This window comes from Manis pentadactyla, chromosome 7, assembly GCF_030020395.1.
Source record: "Manis pentadactyla isolate mManPen7 chromosome 7, mManPen7.hap1, whole genome shotgun sequence".
Taxonomy (NCBI): domain Eukaryota; kingdom Metazoa; phylum Chordata; class Mammalia; order Pholidota; family Manidae; genus Manis; species Manis pentadactyla.
The window spans coordinates 85477216-85497349 of NC_080025.1; the positions used below are offsets into that span (position 1 = coordinate 85477216).

The 20134-nt window shown below is 38.0% G+C and overlaps 1 protein-coding gene across 1 annotated transcript in view; it reads left to right on the forward strand.

Moving 5' to 3' along the window:
- Positions 1-19682, forward strand: part of SCIN (scinderin) — an 83826-nt gene extending 64144 nt beyond the window's left edge. The window contains exons 9-16 of the mRNA XM_036894554.2: positions 1079-1200; positions 6248-6338; positions 8493-8663; positions 12936-13113; positions 13388-13509; positions 16132-16209; positions 18101-18161; positions 18748-19682. Coding sequence (XP_036750449.2) covers positions 1079-1200; positions 6248-6338; positions 8493-8663; positions 12936-13113; positions 13388-13509; positions 16132-16209; positions 18101-18161; positions 18748-18875 — 951 coding nt within the window. The 3' untranslated portion in view covers positions 18876-19682. The remainder of the gene's footprint in view (positions 1-1078; positions 1201-6247; positions 6339-8492; positions 8664-12935; positions 13114-13387; positions 13510-16131; positions 16210-18100; positions 18162-18747) is intronic.
- The last annotated feature ends 452 nt before the right edge of the window (positions 19683-20134 follow it).

Here is a 20134-nt window from a genome sequence, read left to right on the forward strand (position 1 = left end):
ATCTTCTACACATTTGATGTGGAACCGGGCCAGCTTGTTTCCTGGTCCAGAACTGCTCCTGCTTTGGCCCAGCGAGGGTGTGTTGCTCTGAATGCACCAACTCCACCAGTTTGTCCTTCCTTCCCTTGCACCTTAGACCAGCCGCAAAAGCAAACTGGCCATGTGTTATGTGCTAAAATCAGGTATTTGTGAAGCACTTGAATTGTTTATTATTCCTTTTTTTGGACAAAAATTGATAAAAACTCCTTAATAATCCTCCCTAACTCTAATCTCTTTACACTCAACCCACTCATGAGTCATCTGACCTAATGAGAACTGGGTGATGTCACTTCTTATTCTAAAATATTTTACTAGCTCTCCAGTCTTCCTGAGAACACCCATCTTCAGCTGGGCCTGCACGACTCTTGCTCTCCCCTCTTCCTTCATCCTTCTGCTGCCTGTCAGGCCCTGCCCCTCCACTGTCTGGCTAACAATCCCACTCCTCCCTTGCAACTCAGTTAAGTCACTGGCTGCATCTCTTCCAAGAAGCCTTCCCTTTGTACAAAAATGGCCCTTCTTTGAACTCAAACCATAAGTAATATTTTTCATAGAACCTATCACTGAACTATAACAGAATTGTTCATTTACTTACAAATTTCCCCTCCTAGACCCCTAATCATTTCCTTGATGTCAGAAATTGAATATTTTATGTCAATATTCCCCGAGCTTACCACGATGGTTGGACCAAAGTATGTAGTCAAGAGATTTAAGAAGCAGTTTTTCCTCTTTTCAAAGACATGAAGTGGGAATCTAAGCTGTGCAAAGGGTGTGGGAACCACAAAGGGAGAAATGCCCCTCATGGCCATTGTGAAGGGGTATCAACTTCTGGGTCTGTCTCCTGCTCATACACCCTTTTCTGAAGCTCAGCACAGCCAGAGGGCCCCGCATCATCTGTCTTGGCTGCAATCTCCATGTCAGGCCACAGCATCTCTGAGATGTTCTCTTGTGACCCCTCAGGGCTGCCGCAATCCAGGGCACTTTCTAAGCACTTAGGTTCAGTCAGGCCATGCTACCAGTTCTCTGCTCCGTTCCTTTTCAGATTTGGCGTGTAGAAAACAATGGCAGGATCGAAATTGACCGGAGCTCATATGGTGAATTCTATGGTGGTGACTGTTACATTATTCTCTACACTTACCCCAGAGGACAGATTATCTACACATGGTAAGTTTCTCTCTTTCATAAGGTCTCAAGTTTCATAGAAACCAGGTTTTGCTCTAAAGTTAAATTCCTTTAAATTCCATGCAATATGGGGTAGAATTATTCTATAGTTAACTCCAGTGAGATTTGTATAGTGTGCATGTGGTGTTTTCTTTCAATATGATTTTAACTGTATTTTAGAGCTGCTGTCCACAAGCAGGAGGGGCTAGATAAAAAAACCATCTTATCTAATCCAGGAAACAGGTTTTGATATCCAGAGGATATTGTGCTCTGAGTGAATGTGTAGTTGAATATCTCATCTCTTGTGCAGACTAACACTCCAACTGGCCAGCATTGGGTACCACATCTTATTGTTAAAGTTTGCAGAGACCCATCCTGATTGGAGCTGAAGCAAACTCTAAGAGATATATGTAATTTATGAATCTAGTTCATACTCCAGAGATCTCAAATTGATACTTCCTTATTGTCCCTGTGAAATTCATGACAATAATGGAAGAAAAAAATGTCAGTGTATCCACATCTTGTAAGGCTTTACTTTTACATAATGATCTGAGTTAATTGAAGGTTAAGTTTACTTAGAGTCAGTGCCAAGTCCCTGCTCAACAGGGAATGTCTGACCAAGTTAACTATTCCAAAGGGATAGGGATTCTGCAAAAATCATATAATGTGGGATTCTCAAACTTTTTACTAAATGAAATCAAGTAAAATATTTCTGAGAAGACCAGGAAAAAAGAAAAGAATCCTCAGAAAAGATCTTAAAGCTGAAAGGTGTGGGTGGAGGGTGCGAGGTGAAGCACCTTTGCCCACGTGGTGATGGTGACCTTCTGTAAGCATAACGACTGTGCACAACTCAGGTCTCTGCCCACATGGTGACATTTCTCTGTGGTGAGCATTCCACCAGGTGACGGAGCCACCTCCATCCCCAACAGTGGGACCGTTTACCGCTTACACTGACCAGTGCCCTGAGCCCAACCAAGTTCAGGAAATGGGATGATTATTCATCCCCTAGGCTCCTGACACCCAAAAGATGGTCTGGGAACGAGAAACGTTGGCACCCCTGGGAAGTGGTTAGAAGTGTAGAATCTCAGGTCCCACCTTTGACCCACTAGAGCAGAACCTGTGTTTTAACAAGATTCCCCAGATGACTCAGATGCACTACCTCAGGCAATGGTTCTAAACACTAGGTGCACATAATAAATAACCTGGGCAATTTTTTCACAAATCCAAATGCCTGGCCCCCGTCCATACCAAATAAATCAGACTCTCAGGTGGTGGGACTCCTGAGTTTCTAATGTACACTATGATGGCGTTAATGAGAACTGCGTGTCTAGGACATTTCTGACCTCACAGTCACACCATCTCCTATTAACATTTAACATATGCAGCTACTGAGCTCTGTGTTTAAGATGCTGTCTTTGCAACAACCGTTTTGTCTTGAGCATCATGTTTATGTCAGCAAAGTGCTAGATGTTTCCTTATATTACCTCTCTTCCTCACAACCAGGTTATTTTAAAAAGCAAAAAAGGGAGGGGGGAGTCATACTGAGTAACTTAACCCAAAGTTACACCTGCTGTTACTGGTGAAGCAATATTTCACACCAAATCTGCAGGGCTCCATAACTCCAAGGCCTGACTGCAGCTATAATGTAAGATAAGGGATGTCCTTATTTTGCAATTTCCTTTTCAATTTTAACTCACAAATGTGTTTGCAGAAAGCATGACATTTAAAGGGATGTATTAATTGTTCCCAATCAGCTTTTCATTTACAGTCTGTTTTCCAGTCTCCCTCTTACTTCTCTTTTATCCTATAAAGAGTATCATTGATTGTGGCAATTAGATAAAACAAGAAAGACTGAATAAATAGTTCTAGTGAATATTTTAAAGCATCAATAATTTGCAGTCCACATAAGTAACTATGAAGATATAATCAGGTTGGTTATCAGTTTGAAGGGGAGTTGCTATTCCTTAAATCAGTTGGAAGTGTTCATTGAGCACTTTCTGTGTGCCAAGCACTATGCTAGATACTAAAGACACAGTGGTAAAAAAAAAATACAATCTTGTCCCCAAGTACTTACACTGCAAAGGGAAGCAGGTGATTAATAGGTATTCCAATGAAACAGGGTTTTAGGATAAGACAAGCTGCGTGATCTCTGGGGAATTATAGTTGCACACAAAGGCATAGTCCTAGGCTATTGGGGAAAGGCTCCTGGGAGAGTGACGTCTAAGAGGGAGCAGAAGTGGGAGCTAGGCAGGCGAGCAAATCGGAAAGCTGTTCCAAGTGATGCCCAGAAAAGTGTGCTCTACTCTCCCAGTAGTGATGTATGGCCAGAGCAAAGTTAGGGAGCAAAAGATAAAACCAAAGAAATTAGAAGGAGCCAAATTGTGAATGGCCCTGTAACCTTCTGGGGAGAATGAACTTTATTTTCAGGGCACTAGGAACCAGTCAAAGAGTTTTCACAGGGGAGTGACATGGTGGTTTTCATCTGAGAGAAATTATTCTGGCTGACATCTAAAGAATGGACTGGTGTCAGAGAGGCAGTAATCCAGCTGAATAATCATGTGGCCAGAATTCAGGGCCAGGGCAGTGGGGAGGGAAAGGATGAGACTCGTTGATGAAGTATTAAGGAGTTGGTATCTGCAAGAGTGGTACTGGTGCTGAGGAGCAGAGAAGGTGACCAAGTCAGGGGTGACCCCCCCCCCAGATTTCTGGTCTGTGCACAAGTGGGTAGTGTTCCATTCACTAAGTTGAGGAGCCCAGGAGAAGGACAAGTTTGGCCCTCCCTGTAAAAAACTCAAAGGGAATAAGAGATGAAAATATGTCACACTGTTAATAGTACTGTTTTGGTGATGTGACTGGGGATGTGAAAGGGTGTCATTTAGTTTTCTTCTTTCCATTTTCATGTGTTCAAAGTTTCTATGATGAGAATGCATGACTTTTTGAGCCATTAAGAGTCTAATTTATATACTTGAGACCTTTTGTGAGCCTTTGCCATTTAATATCATGGGTATGAAATGTAAGTTTGTTAATGTATGGTTTGCAGAACTTTGAAAGCTTCCATAAAGATAGTGAAGAGCCATTTAGAAAACAAGCAGATCTCTTGAAGACTAGCTTTTGAATGAAACAACTTTCTAGTTTATGTGATACTTTTGATGTGAGGATGTAGGTTAAGACCATGTGGCGGAGGTAAAGGCTGTAGACTAGAACTAAGTCAATTACTGAATACACAAATTTGTCTTTTTATTTCTGGAACCACTTATATTCTAAGATGATCGCAGAAAAATGATTTCAGCAGTGATCTCTTCTCTGAAATGTCAGGTAATTGAAATTGAACAAACATTGAACAATGGCAATGATGAATCTTTGAAGCAGTAAATTCCATTTTCATGCAGCATTTATTTTTAATGAGTAGCAAGAACCACAGGTTTATGCAGAAATCATATCAAGATAAGATTTCATAAATTAGAGACAAAGAGCAACTTTACTATATCTTGATTGTAGTGTAGTACTTGACCTCTTGGGTCATAGATCCACAAAGCAAATTGGCTTGAATCTGTGTGGTTGGGAGCATGGGTGGGTCACTTTGATAGGAAGAGGAAGAGGGGTTTGAGATAAGCAGTGAAGTATTTATTAAGAGTTTCAGGCAAAAGTTTGGTGAGGTTTTTCAGACTAGCTGATTGAAATACTCCAGGAAAAGCAAAGATGCAAGATGGAAACAAAACTTTGGTGTTATCATTTATTGGTTGTATTTTTTCTTGTGTAAAAGCAGGACATGGAGAAATAGCCAGGAAACTGTAGATGAGAGGAAGAAATGACAGGTGCTAACAGCTCTTGCTGTTATCCTCAGCTCTCTTTTACTCCCTGCTCTGTGCTCCCAGAAGTGTTGGTGAGCATCATAGGGTTCGTGGAAAATTTAGGCTATTAGCAATAAAAGACAATATTTTCATGGATGCATTTGTTAGAGAAAGGCTTTTTAATTTTCTTCTAAATGTGTGTCTGACATGAGAGTGCCCTTCCATTTTTATTTTTATTTTTGCACTCCTCTGTAGAGCATAATTATATTTTCATATCAGTCATTTGACTCTGTTGGTGCAAGGAAGCATTCTGATACAAATAATGTCAGCCAGTGTTTTGTGTGTGTGTGTGTGTGTGTGTGTGTGTGTGTGTGTTGCCCAGGTTGGAAGGTTAATGTTAATTTGTCCTGGGTATGGACAGACAGGTCATTCTCAAGGTTTCAGAAGATAACTAACTTTGGAAATAGAATTCCAGGACTGGTATTCTTCCTGATAACTCCTAGTCAGATAGAGGTGGGAAAACTGGCTCGAAATAGTCAGGTTTCAGCTGGCTCCTCGGCCCACGACACTGTCCAACAAGCAGATTTTCATAAAGGTTGTTTCATAGGTTAAGCAAGTAATTGAAATTTCAGCCACAAGCTACCCGAGAAAGAGAAGTTGCAAATGAACTAGGGGAATTGATTTATTGACCTTTATCTTGGTTTGTGGTAGTCTAGCCTCTCTCAAGATTTTATTAATAATTCCTTCAAAGAATTGCAAGAATGACAAAATGAGGCCTCTCCCTTGCTTACTTGTGATAATTATTTTCTTGATTTTTTTCTGGGTCTAGCTCTTTGTTATTATGCTCACCAAATATTCCTGAAAAGATAAAATGTCTCTAATATCCACCCTAATAGATTTGCCTTATATTCCACTTATATTTTCACATGGAGATGGTTTCCCAAAATAAACAGCTCTAACTTGAAATTATACAGACCTGATGACTTAGCTAAGTTATGTAAGGTACTAAACCTCAGTTTCTTAACCTATAATATGGAGACAAAAAATGTCTACGACATGTAGTTCCAGACAATATGCAGGGTGATTCATGACTCAATTCAGCACTTTTTAAAAATGATAACTTCTATGGCCATATTGTGTCAAAACAGTTGGTTTCTTCTTGCTCTTTCATAATAACTTAAGTCTCTGCTTGAAATGCCTACATGAGATTATCTTAAAACTTAAATAGAAGCTGATTTGTTTTATTTTGGTTCCTCCAGGCAAGGAGCAAATGCCACAAGAGATGAGCTTACAACATCTGCTTTCCTGACGGTTCAGTTGGATAGGTCCCTTGGGGGACAGGCTGTACAGGTAGGGATATTTTCACCCTTGAAACTCATGCAAGTTAAAGTTTTGCCAGCCAGTGTCTGTTAAAGCCCTCCTCCCAACTTGGGATGGGAATTGGACATTTTCTAAATACTAGCCTTTTTTCATTTTGGAATTTAAATAGTTCTACTCTCATGCCATACTCATTCTCTCAGATTCTGAAAAAGAGGGAGCAAAGTTGAAAAAAAAAATTAAAGAAAAACTAACATACTTAAGAGCCCCAAAGTATCTTTCCTTTAGAATCACATCAAATGTCCATGACAGATACTTGACATTGATACTGTTCTGAGTAATCCCATCCAGCAGATCATTTTCCAGTTTGCAAATCTTTATAAATGTGTATAAATTGCTTGTTCAGAGGTAATGATTGAATAGAGTTGAGTCAGATAGTTTAGTACAAAAGATAGACTGAATTTGGTTTCTCAGCTAATTTACTTTCCATCTTGATACTTGTTAATAGATGTATAAAACAAGTCAGATCTAGATTTAGAGGTGCATATTAACTCTGTTTTATAAATTAAGTTTAATTGTTCATTAACCGATTAATAATATGATTGATTCTTTAAAGGCACTGCTCTTATTTTTCCATGAAATATTAGATTCATTTCTTGAATGAATTACTTCTAGCCAAAACTGACATCATCTAGGTCATTTAATTGATCTTTAAAGGATTTCTCACCAGATTATGCAAAAACTTGGAAGGCTTTGCATTGTGCTAATGCCTTATAAATTCTGTATTTCCTAGTATATTTGATATACCCAATGAATGGATTTCTATTCTTAGCCAGTGATATTGACAATGAAATGGTAATGTTTAATTTAACCACGAGATGGCATTAGTTTACAATAACACATTTTTAAAAAAGCACCTAAAATCCTACAATGCTGTTTTATATATTTGTATATTAACAATCTTGCATTTTTTTTTCAGTTTATCTTTTTCTCTCTTATTTTCATTTCACAGAAGAATGAGTCTTAATTAGTGGCCCTCTTCTCTTACGTTGCCCTTGGAGGTTTTCTTAATGTTATAGGAAATGCTAAGCCAGCGCCTGTAGGTACTCCTAGCTAACCTCACCCCAAGCTTTGGGGTTGTGACTTAAAAGACATTGTCATAATTTGCTACTCACTGATTTGAATGTCTGTCAAATAGAAAGGTATCTGTGAAGTTAATTATTTTCAATGCTCCCTAGGCCTCCCTACAATGGTATGTGCATCAGCATTTCTACTTTTTTGGTTTCTAGAAAGAGACAGACCAGAGTAGGTAAGATACTTCAATTTTAGCAAAGGGAAAAATAATTGGAAAATAGGGGACTGACACAAAATTTGAATTCTTTATTTAGAAAATGCATTAATAACTTACCTAAGAAATAGGAAATTCATTTCTAATCCAGTATCTGGTGTTAAGCTAATAGGAAACATTAAGTAATTTGCCGCTTATTTTCTTAAAACCTTATCCTGAGAAGTACTACCATTGTATTTTAAAAAGTGCTTATATTAATCAAACCTACTCTTACCATTTCTACAGGTAAGTTATAAAGTAGAAAGTACATTCTGTTTATTTTTTGCCAGTTTTTGATGTCTAGATTGAATCTTTACTCATCCCCAAATTATGATTGTTTTTTATCTCACAGTTACAGGGATGTGGAAATAATGAGTGTGCTTTTGTGTTGTCTTACTTTGGGAAGCATTTGAATGTACATCTCTTTCTGAACAAGATCCAAACTATGTGAGAAACAAAAATGTCTCCATAATATCTGTAAAGTTTTGGTGCTCTTGAAAAAAGAATAATTTTCATTAAAGGCAGTATATATTAGCACTTGGCTGTTTTTTCTCTTTTGGAGATATAAATGAACAGATCTACATCTTTATGCTTTATGGAAGCAGAAAAGGGGACAGTATAGTGATGTTTACCTGAGAAGCCAGAGATGCTGTGTCTGGAGCAACAAATGATTCTTAAGTCAGCAAGGAACCTGTGCTTGATTGTCATTAACCTATATTTTCTGTTCATCATGCTTCTTGCTTTTGACTTTTTGTGTATTTTATGTTCTATTTACAAAAAGAAAAATAAGAATACATTTAGAAATACAACCTTCTTTCATTGCACCTTGTATTACATTTCTTTTATTCCCCCACCCCCAGATCCGAGTCTCCCAAGGCAAAGAACCTGTTCACCTGCTGAGTTTGTTCAAAGACAAACCTCTCATTATTTACAAGAATGGAACATCAAAGAAAGGAGGTCAAGCACCTGCTCCCCCTACACGTCTCTTCCAAGTCCGTAGAAACCTGGCATCTATCACCAGAATCGTGGAGGTAATGTCATGCATCCAATAAACCAAGCCTTGCTACAGGCTTGACAGGGATCTGAGCCATCAACAAATAGTAGTTTTTAAAAACTGGCAAGTGAATTGCCTTCATTTCTCTAGTTAATCCAGTGTGCACAATAAAAAGAACTAAAAGCAGAAGAATCGAGTAAAATGTTAACTTCAGATACCAGGTCTCTCATGTTCACTGTACGAAAACAAATGAATTTTAAGAATAATGTAACAAATCAAGCTGCCAAAGGCATGACCCAGCTTAAGTTGTATCTTGAAAGGCCTTGGGAAGATGGATGGCAGATCATGGTCAGGTGACCACACTGAGGACATCTGAGAGGCAAGGCCCTTGTTTGTACATGTGTAACGAATGTGGAAAGCAAGCATCACCACAGTGGGCTAGAGCTCTAACTCAGCTGGGCAAATAAACTGCCTGTGAGAGCAGCTGTGAAAGGAACCAAACCCCTACCACAGTGTTGTGAAACAAGAAGGCCTCCAGGGACAGGCAAGGCCAGCAGGCCCAGGTTTTTGGGAAGCTGAGTGCTTTGACCTCCAGGACAACCCAGGCATTCATACCCCAGTCACATCAGTTACCATTGAAATCTAAGTCTCCCAAGCCACCCCTAAGCTGCCATGCCCACTCTGAATGTCCCCACACCCAGCCCCAACTGCCAACCCTTCCCCTCTGCACAGCCACTGGGCCGAGCCTTGACCCAGGTGGGTCATGGCATCCCTCCCCCTGTATTCTCTTCTCTCCCTTTGCCTTCTCACCCTGAGTCTGTCCTCCAAGGATGCAGATTCCCATACAGCCCTCTCAAGTGGAAGCTGTTTTCCCCCAGTGGCCTCTTACCATGGAGAGGAATGAGCAGGGATGAGCTCGCCCTTGCCCCTGACTGCTCTCCTTCCTATCAGTCTCTCCCCCACTGCCTGAGTTAAGCATCATCCCCCTCTTATTCTGTGACGTCTTCAGCCACGGTCCCACTGTCTCCCTCATTCTCGCTCCTCCCTCAGCCAGCAGTTGTCTCTTTGAGCCCTTCCATCCGACACTCACATGGTCCTGTCCTGAACCTTGCCATTGGTGCTAACTTCAGCACTTCAGAAATCTGTTTCAAACATTTCATCTCTGCCAACCATCCCCTGTCCTTTAGCCCCTTTACTCCAGGAAGCACATTCTGCAATTCTTCAGGTGCCTGCCTAAATCTGTGACTCCACTCCCTCTGTCACTGCCTTCCAGTCCTTTCCAAATATCCAACATTCCTGCTCTCCACTGATAACTGGTTCCGAGTGCATGGAGAGCATACATGTAATCAAAGAATCTTGTTATCTACTTCCCTCTAGCTTCACCAGCTTGTCTGCATCTGTACATATATATCCCCTTTCCTGCCTGTTTTAAAGAAATTTAATTTACTTATATTTAACAATTAATGGTTTGTTACATATAAATACTAAATTATTTTACAAATTAATATCAATGTGTTCTTATCCATAAATTAATAATAAATAATAATGCTTGGATAAATTAGCATTTTGGTAAATAAATTAATACATATTTATTACTGCATATATAAAATCTGACTGCTGTCCTAAAGCCAAATTCCTACCACTTCCATGTGTCCACTGACTTCCGTTTCCCCTGCTCTCTTGCCTTTACTGGATTTCTATCTGTCCTGTGTTCTTATCTCCCACCCAGCTCATCATTAACATATGCAGTAATCTTCTTATTCTGCCATATAATCAGTTTATTCATCTATCCTGGATCATTCACTTTGGAATACAAAAAAGCGTTTAAAACACTCTCAACCTTTATTAAAACCTGTCTCTTGACCCTCACCCTTGCAGCTGTCACATCCTTTCTCTGTTCTCCTTAAGAGTACAGACCCTTAACGCACTTGGCTTCACTCACTGTCCCCCCTTATGAAAGCCTGTTCTCCCTTAAAGCCACTCCGTGCAGGCATCCATGTCCACAGGCGTCATTCCACTGAATGATCTCCCGATCATCTGCCACAGCAAAAAGTCTCTTCTCTGATTCCACTTCTCCTACCCTTCTCCCACCAGCATTTTCTGCAGTCACCCCTCCTGTCTTCTTGAAACACTGTTTTGTCTTGTTCACTAGGCTTCTGAAACACCACATTTATCAGGATTTCTTCCAAACTTCAGGACCACCCTTCTGGAGTGTTTCTACTCCACCTTCCATCCAGTCCCGGGTTGCTGGATTCTCTGCTTTTCCCTGAGCACTTGTGCTCTCCGAGACTCTGTCCTGGGCCCCTTCAGTGATCTCATTCAGTCATGCAGTTTAAGTTCCATTATATGTATTGATCTCATCCAAAATGTTCTGTGCACATATTCTCAGGTGTTTGGTTATGACTAGCATTTTTTTTTTAATCTATCAAATTAACAGTGAAGCTCTCTTCTGCAGGTACACTCCATTGATTTCAGATGGTAAAGTCAGTGAGAATTGTCACATTCCTGGTCTCCTCCCAGTCGGCACCTCTCTATGAGCCATCCCAAGCCGCTTGTGATTCAGGTCCTTTATTTCCTTGCAGCTTCTCAAACTGTCCTTCACATTCCTAGCCTGTCTGAAATGCACTAGTCAAGACTGCTGTTGATAAGGCTTTCTGCTTTCTTCTCCTGGGAGGTTCATGTTCTATTTTGGAACTACTCCCTGATTCTGTACTGGGCAGAACATGGGTCTCAGATTACTTCTCTCCCCATCATCCAATCTCTTTCCTCTGTACCAATAAAGAGATGTTTGGATGAGAAATTTCAAGTCATGATTCCTATAAATCTCCTTCAGATCTCATTTCTCATTTCTTTTTTCTTTCTTTTTTTTTGTCTTTCCTAGAAGCCTGTTTCCCTCAAGGAAATGGGTCTGCATCACCTATGTTTTCCAATTTGTGGACACAGTGTTGTTCAGATTATTTCTTTATTGCCCTTAATGTCCATGAGACACCTAAAGGAATGTCCCCTCTTTCATTTCTGATATTAATAATTTGTGTACACTCTTTTAACCTGGTTAAAGGCTTATCAATTGTGAAGCCTCATTTCTACTGAAAGAGGGTGATAACTACTTCCCTGAATGTTCCCAACCCCTAGGACACATCTTTAAAACTTCCCACAGCTATTCCTTCCTCCTCTAGTGCTCTCTGTCTGGGCCAGGTCCTGACCAACCTGGTGGAGCCCAACTCTACACACAGTTGATGCCCATCTGGCAGCTTGACACACAGTTGGTCAAACAGCACCATTTGGCACAGCTGATCACCAGTCCCTTCTTGAAACAGCCTTCACTTGTCCTGAGTATACCACCCGCTTGTTTTCCTCCTTCCTTGCAGCTGCTCTGTCCTAGTCTTGCTTACTGATTTTTCTTCATCGCCCTGTTATCACGCATCAAACCAAGTCCCACAGAAAGTCACAGATACACTGTCACAGTCACACAGTCATTTGGCCTGACAGAGGTCTCACAAAGACTGATACAGAGTCACAAAAGCAGAAAGTCATGGCCACGGTCAAAGACACAAACCCATCCTAGGACCCTCAGGCTCACTACCAGTCCTGAGACTGCATATCTGTCCCTGCCAAGAGGAAGCACCTTTCAGCCTCACCCTCAGGCCAGAGTCTGGGCCCAGGTGGGTCCCTCTCCCTCCTCTGTGGCCACAAGGAGCAGACTGTGCTCACTCGGCCAGTCCCAGGCAGTGTCTGCAGATTGGTGGTTGAAAGGCTGTATTGGTAATCCCTATAAATAGTCTTTTGTAATTCAAACTGTAATTTATCTGAGCCTGGAGAACCTTTCAGTGAATTTATAGTGTTATCTCCTTGCCTACATTGGACTCCAGTGCCTGCTTTATAATTTTTAGGTGTCCCTTTGATTGTTTGATAAACCTTCTATTTAGTGGGGGAAAGAAAAACTGAATGCCTTTGCCTTAGGTGTGGCATTTGTAAATATTATGCCCTCTCTCTGAACATCAGTTGTAGCCCGCCCTTATTCTTATGGTCTCTTTGAATATTACCTTTGTTATTATTACCTTAGTTTGGCTAATTTTATTCCTAGAGCCTTGTGCTACTGTTTGTGAGCAGTTGAGTGTCAAGGTGACAGGGAGCAAAGTGCTCACTCTGATGTTTCTAACATCGTGGCTTCCCTGTGCCACCCTGAATTACATCCTGAGACCAGGACAGAAGGCAGTGCATGGTTATCATGGCCACAGCTTCTTGGACGTGTTTGCTGGGGCAGCCACAGTGAATTTGAATCATTGTGTCATTTTCCTTCATACCCTAGGTAGATGTTGATGCAAATTCATTGAATTCCAATGACGTTTTTGTCCTGAAATTGCGACAAAACAATGGTTATATCTGGATAGGAAAAGGTGCGAGCCAGGAGGAGGAGAAAGGAGCTGAGTATGTGGCAAGTGTCCTCAAATGCAAGACCACAAGGATTCAGGAAGGCAAAGAACCAGGTGTGTGCTGTGGGGCCAAGGACACTGGCCAGAACTTATATTTGGTATAATTGCTAATAGTGCAACTTCTTTTTTTCATAAATAGGAACTTTATAATGATTTCAAGGTGTTAAGAATCTTTCCATTAGTTAAAAAAATGGTTGAAGGCACCTGCTATATTTAAGTAATTTCTTAACATTAAAGTCAGGGTGAGGTAATATTATTGGTTAATGTAAAGCAATTGCGACTCTGTGCTTCTGGACATGTATGGGATAAGTCAGTGTGTTTTTCGCAGAGGAGTTCTGGAATTCCCTTGGAGGAAAGAAAGACTACCAGAGCTCTCCATTGCTGGAAACCCAGGCAGAAAACCACCCACCTCGGCTTTTCGGCTGCTCCAACAAAACTGGAAGATTCATTGTAAGTGTCTTATGAAACACTGGGTACCACCAAACAGCATTGGGCTCTGGTGTTGGCTGTGACATTTTCTAGTATGTCACTCCTCTGATTCTCAGTTTTAGCTTGCCTGAAAACCACCCATGATAATCTTTGCTCTACTCTATGATTTATGGATATGAAAGCATAGGAATACTGTAATATCCCATATAAATCAAGCTGCTCTTAAAAAATATCAGCTGCTTTGCTCCAGTGTCAGCATGTAGTAAGTGCTGTATGAATATGTGTGTGATTGGATTCGCTAGTTTAATAATTTGATGTTTTCTGTTAGCATCAATAGTGGTTCCTAATAAAACTATAAATTTTATACTTCAGTTTCCTTAGGGAATAAAAAATTTCACCATGTTGATGGGATAAAAAATAATATGGAAACATTATGATCATTGGACAAAATCACAGAAAGCTATATACACACCTGCAAATTAACTGAAATCAGCAGGAATGCTTTATTTCATAGTCATTCACAGTCTTTGAATTCCAGGCAATTCCAAGTTAAAGTAACTGTTGCCAAGAGTGACTATACTGGGCTCTGAAATATGTTGGACTGCAGCCCTCATCCCAGTTTAACTATAAAAATTTATTTCTCTGTTTGATGTGCTAAGCTTTTGTGTAAATATTTTGTTTAAAGAACAAATTTCTTTCCTATGTAAAAGGGTTCATCTAAAGATTTGGTCAGTACAAACTTTGTTTTCCAACACACACATGAGAATTTCCTAGGTATTTTCCCAGGTACATTGCTGCCTAAAAACTAAATGCTCTGAAAAAATTGCTTATGTACAAACCACACTTGAAGCTTTTAAGTGATTTGACCTAAAAATTAAAGATTTAAATAGCGAATTGTAATAAATATTTGGTTGTTGAGCACCACAGTTGCTCATCTACTTCGCAGGAAACCCCTGTATTTTATAAAACTTGTCATCAGAAAAATCTGTTGTTTTGCTGTTAATTTGATATTGCATCCAAACAACTCCTTTTTTAGCATATGTTTCTATAATATCTTATTAATATAATTTTCTAATATTGAAATAAATGACATTTGTTTCCAATGAAGATATATTTTACAAAAGTAATACCTAGACTTTATTCTCAGTCAGGGTTAAAAAAATATTTTAGTTGTTTTTTTTTTTTTTGTCATGCACATATTTAAAATAAACATACTTCTCTACACTTACTCATTTTTCTTCTTTGATATTTGGAACTCCTTCTCCCTTCACAATTAGGAAAGTGATCTTATTCTTACCATTAGAAAGCAGACTTAAGACATGTAGATTCATATAAGACAGCAGAAGTACTGGTTAAAAGCACAGCTTTTAGAACCAATTTGCCTGTGCTATATTGGTGATATTATTTACTACGTATGTGAACTTAGGCTGGTTACTTACCCTCTTTACACTGTAATTTTCTTGTCTGCAAAATGGGGATAATCCTAGAGCCTACTTTGTAAGATTGTTGTGAATAATAAATTAATTGTTGCATGATATAAGGGATTAAATAGTGCCTGGCACAGAGTAAATGATATTTAAGGCTACTGCTTTTTTTAATCGTAAAAATAAAATTTGACAATAAATTGTATTTAATATTTTGTAAAAAGATAATATAAACAAATCCCTTGCCCTCTGTAAATAGTTAGCTTTTTTGCTTCTTTGTTTATTTTTTATGTAGCAACCTAACATCTCATCAGATCATAACAAAGCTGTATTGTCATGCTCAGAGTACTGCAGTTGCCTGGGACTAGCTTTATTTAGGCTTGGCTCAGCTGGGTGGTTCTCCAAAGTGCAGGTTGGGTTCATACCTGCTTTTCCAATGACAGAATCCAGGAGCACAGGAGAGCCACTGCTGAGTCATATTTGCTAACATGACATGGCCCAGGCCACAGTCAACTCTACCAACTTAGCTATACTGCAAAGTCACATGATCAAGGAAGGGGTGAAGACTTGGGAGCCACAGTCCAATCTAGCAAAGCTTCCTGAGGATCATGGGAGTTTTACCCAAAATTCTTTACAAATATTGAACTCAGATGAATTCATGCCCACTGGTATTAGGTGCATTAAACTAACTCTCCCCATTACCCTTTAATCTTAACTATAGAGAACATAATTTAATCCATTTAAGATAAAAATAATGAAACTTTGCATATGAATGTTATGTTATAATAACATTTTACTGAAAATTGTCTGTTTATAAATTGATCACACCTATTGATTTTATTAAAATAATCTGACCTACAAAATGAAAGTCATCTTAATACCCAGACCATATATTCAAATGTCTTTAGGGACTAGGAAGGCAACATAAACCTGCGAAGCAATTTACGGAAAACTGTGGACAAATTGACTGTAGGTGGCTTGCCTAAAGCATTCAAATATGGTGTCTATATAAAGTACTGTTCTTGCCAAATAAGATACCATCAGTTTATGATACCCTATTAAACAGATAAGCAATCATTTAAATCTTTATTACCCAAAAGGAAAAAAAATGCATGTCAAACTTTATTTTTGCTCCAAAATAATACAAGGCATTTATATCATAAATATTAGAAAAGTCCTGCTTTACTTTCGGGTCAGAAAGCTTTTTCATGCATTTCAGATTGAAGAGGTTCCGGGAGAGTTCACCCAGAATGATTTAGCAGAAGATGATGTCATGTTACTAGATGCTTGGGACCAGGTAAAATTGTATTTTGTTCATGATAAGACAGCCTACTTATGGCTGAGAGCTGAAAAAACCTGCCTTGAGAAATGGACGTAAGGATTTAGGCTGTATTTGAGAGACTCAACAGTTTGGCAAAAAGTAGATACATGTAACAAATTGACTTTTTTGTTTATTAAAGTATAGTTGATATACAATATTATATTAGTTTCAGGTTTGCAACACGGTGATTCAAGAGTTTTATACATTACGAAATACCACAATAAATGTAGTTACCATCTGTCACTGTACAAAGTTATCACAATATTATGGACTATATTCCCTATGTTGTGCTTTTCATCCCTGTGACTTATTTATTTTATAATTGGAAGTTTGTACCTCTTGATCCCCTTCACCTATTTCATCCATCTTAATGTGGAAATAATTTCATGGCTACCATTTTTGGTTTTATAGTTTAAGGCAAAAAAACTTTTACTTTTCATTTATTTGTAAAATTTACCCACTACTAATGTAGTCATACATTCATCTGTTATTTAACTTAAACATTTTTTTATTTAATAAGCACAGTGGTGGGTACAATGTGGGAAACTGAAATATTCAGTCTTTCTCTGGAAATTTGACAAGAAGTTACTGGGGACCCTGGGGAAGAAACAGAATAATTTTGAATCAATGCACTAAAATATGTTACTGTTATATATGTCTTTTCCTTGGAGAAAATGAATGATATGACATGCCACATCTGACACTTTTTTTTTTTTTAACCTATGTGGAAACTAGTAACAGTGAAAGGGAAAAGTAAAAATGTTAGGAACCAAATTATATAGAACAATTATGGAACACCTATCTCAATTAGACCTAGTCTTAGAATCAGCCACAGAGATTGTTACTTTTAATTTTGTTCTTAGTTACTAAATCATTCAGTTACATTACACCTTAGCATCTTGATCTAAGAATTTGGAATTTAGTCAGATTCTCCCCAAGTAAATGGATCAGTTATTTCTAGATTTGAAATTTAAAACTTTATGTAGGTAAAAACCACTTTCATGTATTTAAAAATTATAAAATAAGAATAATATTTCCTTATTCAGAAGGATTTACTCAGTCCCGTTTGAAGTCGCCCTATTGTTTCTGTAGTCATGGGTACTTTAGAATAGTTCTTGAAGCTGCTTGTCTTTTTTTTTTAAATCATACCTTTCATTATATTATCATGCTTTTATGGTTTTGTTCTTTGCCCTCCAAGCAAATATTTCAGCACCTTCAGTATGCATTAGAATACAGTCAAAACTACTTTGACCAAAATATCTCTGCCAACTTGTGATTTAACATGATTTAAATATACAGTAATTCAGGAGAACTTTTCAGCATTGAAATACCCAACCTAGACATTTGACAAGAGTACATGAAGAATTCATAACTACATCAGCTTTTTTTTAAACCTCAATGTTTAAATACTAAACATGATAGCACTTTTATTAAAGTATTACAGGGTACAATACTATAGGAGAAGAACACTAAGCTTAAGTCAGGGATTTCTAAGGGAGTTTGGGGTGCCCATACAAACTAAGAGTGGTCCCCCCTCTCAGAATAATGACTGCCTTATATACCCAGGGATGGGGGCAAAACAACCAATACAGTGTTTTTGACAAGGCTCACTTTATAAACTAGAAAACACCAGAAATGTGAAATCTCGAGTCAAACTGGCTAAATATAAATTTAGGTGTTGGTGTCTCCTTATAAGCATAAAAATTGGAAAAGTGATTGAATTGCTGTATGCCTCCATCTCTACATCCCTAACTTCTGGGGTTGTTGTAAAGATTAAATAAGCAACATGTGAGAAACACTTTGCATACGGTTTGCGCTGAATCAACATTACCCAAACGGTACATGTTATTATTGTTTCACTTTTCAGATTTTTATTTGGATTGGCAAAGATGCCAATGAAGTTGAGAGGACAGAATCTCTGAAGTCTGGTAAGTCAGATCCATGGACATTTGGGGCAGTAATGGCAATTACCAAGTTCCTGACTGCTTTTCACCACATCTTCCAGAACTGCAAATTGAAATTGAAAATCTTAGCTTTCATCAACAGAACTAAAGAGTAATGGAATTTTTAAACTGAAGAATTTAATGATAGTAGCAAGAAAAATATTTTTATTACCTAATTTAGAATATATCAATTTTTTTCTGAAAATTTTAAACTCACTTAAATACTTCTTAAATTATGGAAATAGTAAAACCTCCATAACTATGATAACATGTTTTTTAAAAATAACTTTTGAGTAATGCTGGCTCTTTTTTTTTTTAGTTATTGAAAATAATTATGTCCTAAGGATAATCCATAGAGTTCAGTATTTTTTCAGGAAATTATGAGACTCTCATGTATATTCCATGACTGACAAGAGAAATCAATAAGGAACTGTTCATATGGAACTGTATATGGCTACTTCAGGGCAATGAAAACTTGATTTATTATTTTTATTACAAGACTTTTCATTCTATAGTTATTTTAGCTTGCTTGAAACTAACTGAATTTATGTGTTTTTGCAACTGTTTTTAGCCAAGCTATACCTTGAGACAGATCCTTCTGGAAGAGACAAGAGGACGCCAATTGTCATCATTAAACAGGGCCATGAGCCACCCACATTCACAGGGTGGTTCCTGGGCTGGGATTCCAGCAGGCTGTAAACTAATTGTTGTAGGGAAAAACAAACATTATATGGGGTGGCTGTCCCATTGCTGTTTTGGGGAAAAAAGGGGGGGTTTTGTTGTTTTAGAAAATTAACCTCAGCCATATGACTATTTTTTAAAGCCTGATATTGGTTTGAAATTCTTCTTAAAAGAATTTTCTTATGCTACTATTATTAAATAATCTATTTTAAAGTGGAATTTTCTTATGCTACTATTATTAAATAATCTAAAGTTAACTTTGTTATGGACCAATATTAGCTCTGCCAGAAACTGATTATATCTTTTTATGTGATTTTTTAAAGGTGAAAAGTAATGCACAATCTAAGGGAGAGTGTCAGGAATTTTTATAATTCAGGAACCATTAGCCAGACATGTTCTTTAATATATATGCTAGAGAAGAAAGCCTTGGGGTTATACGCCTTTCTGTGTGTAGTATTCAAAGGAATAGTGTATTTACAGGAAGGTTTATGTTAAGATGGCTTTAAAAGTTTATTCTTGCTTTCCTTCTTTAGCCAATGTCTTTGATACCATTAACTCCTAAGTGTCATTTTCTAAGAGAACTTCACCTTTTTTGCTTTTTAAAAGACTTTAAAAGCTTTTAACAGCTCTTTCATGACAAAATAATTTGTATTATCCACTTATATATGACAGTACATGTTTATTATCACAAAAGGTATGTACAAAAAACTTCTTAATGCTGCCTTGAATCATTAAAATATATCTCCTTTTAAAAAGGTGTTTTGTTGTGTTTATTCAAATGTGATATGTGACCTAATTATGCCATATTAAACTTTTATGCATAAATTGAATTTAATATTTCTCAATTCATCCCCATTAAGTGGTCAAAATTAAATAACTCTTCCATGGCTACAGAATTATGTAATATTTTTAATACCAAATAGTGCATGGCCCTGTTAAAAGATGAACTGAGGCATATAAGGAGTTTATCTGAGCAAAAATCAAATTGAATTGGCTAGCCCCAAACCGGAAATGGTTATGAGGCTCCTTCTGAAGGGAACTCGGGAAGAAGCTTTTACAGTGAAAAGGCAGAAACAAAGTAAGGGAACTATTGATTATAGCTTAAAGCCAGTTGGTTGGTTGTGATTTGTTGTACTTAGTGTTTTAATTTCATAACCTTGAGGAATTTACAAGCTTATAGTTTGGTTGGTTTATGTATCTAATGCCATCACATTAGAACCTCAGTCTAATGGCTTTGCTCATTTAATTATAAACAACTCCCAGAAAACAAGACGGGC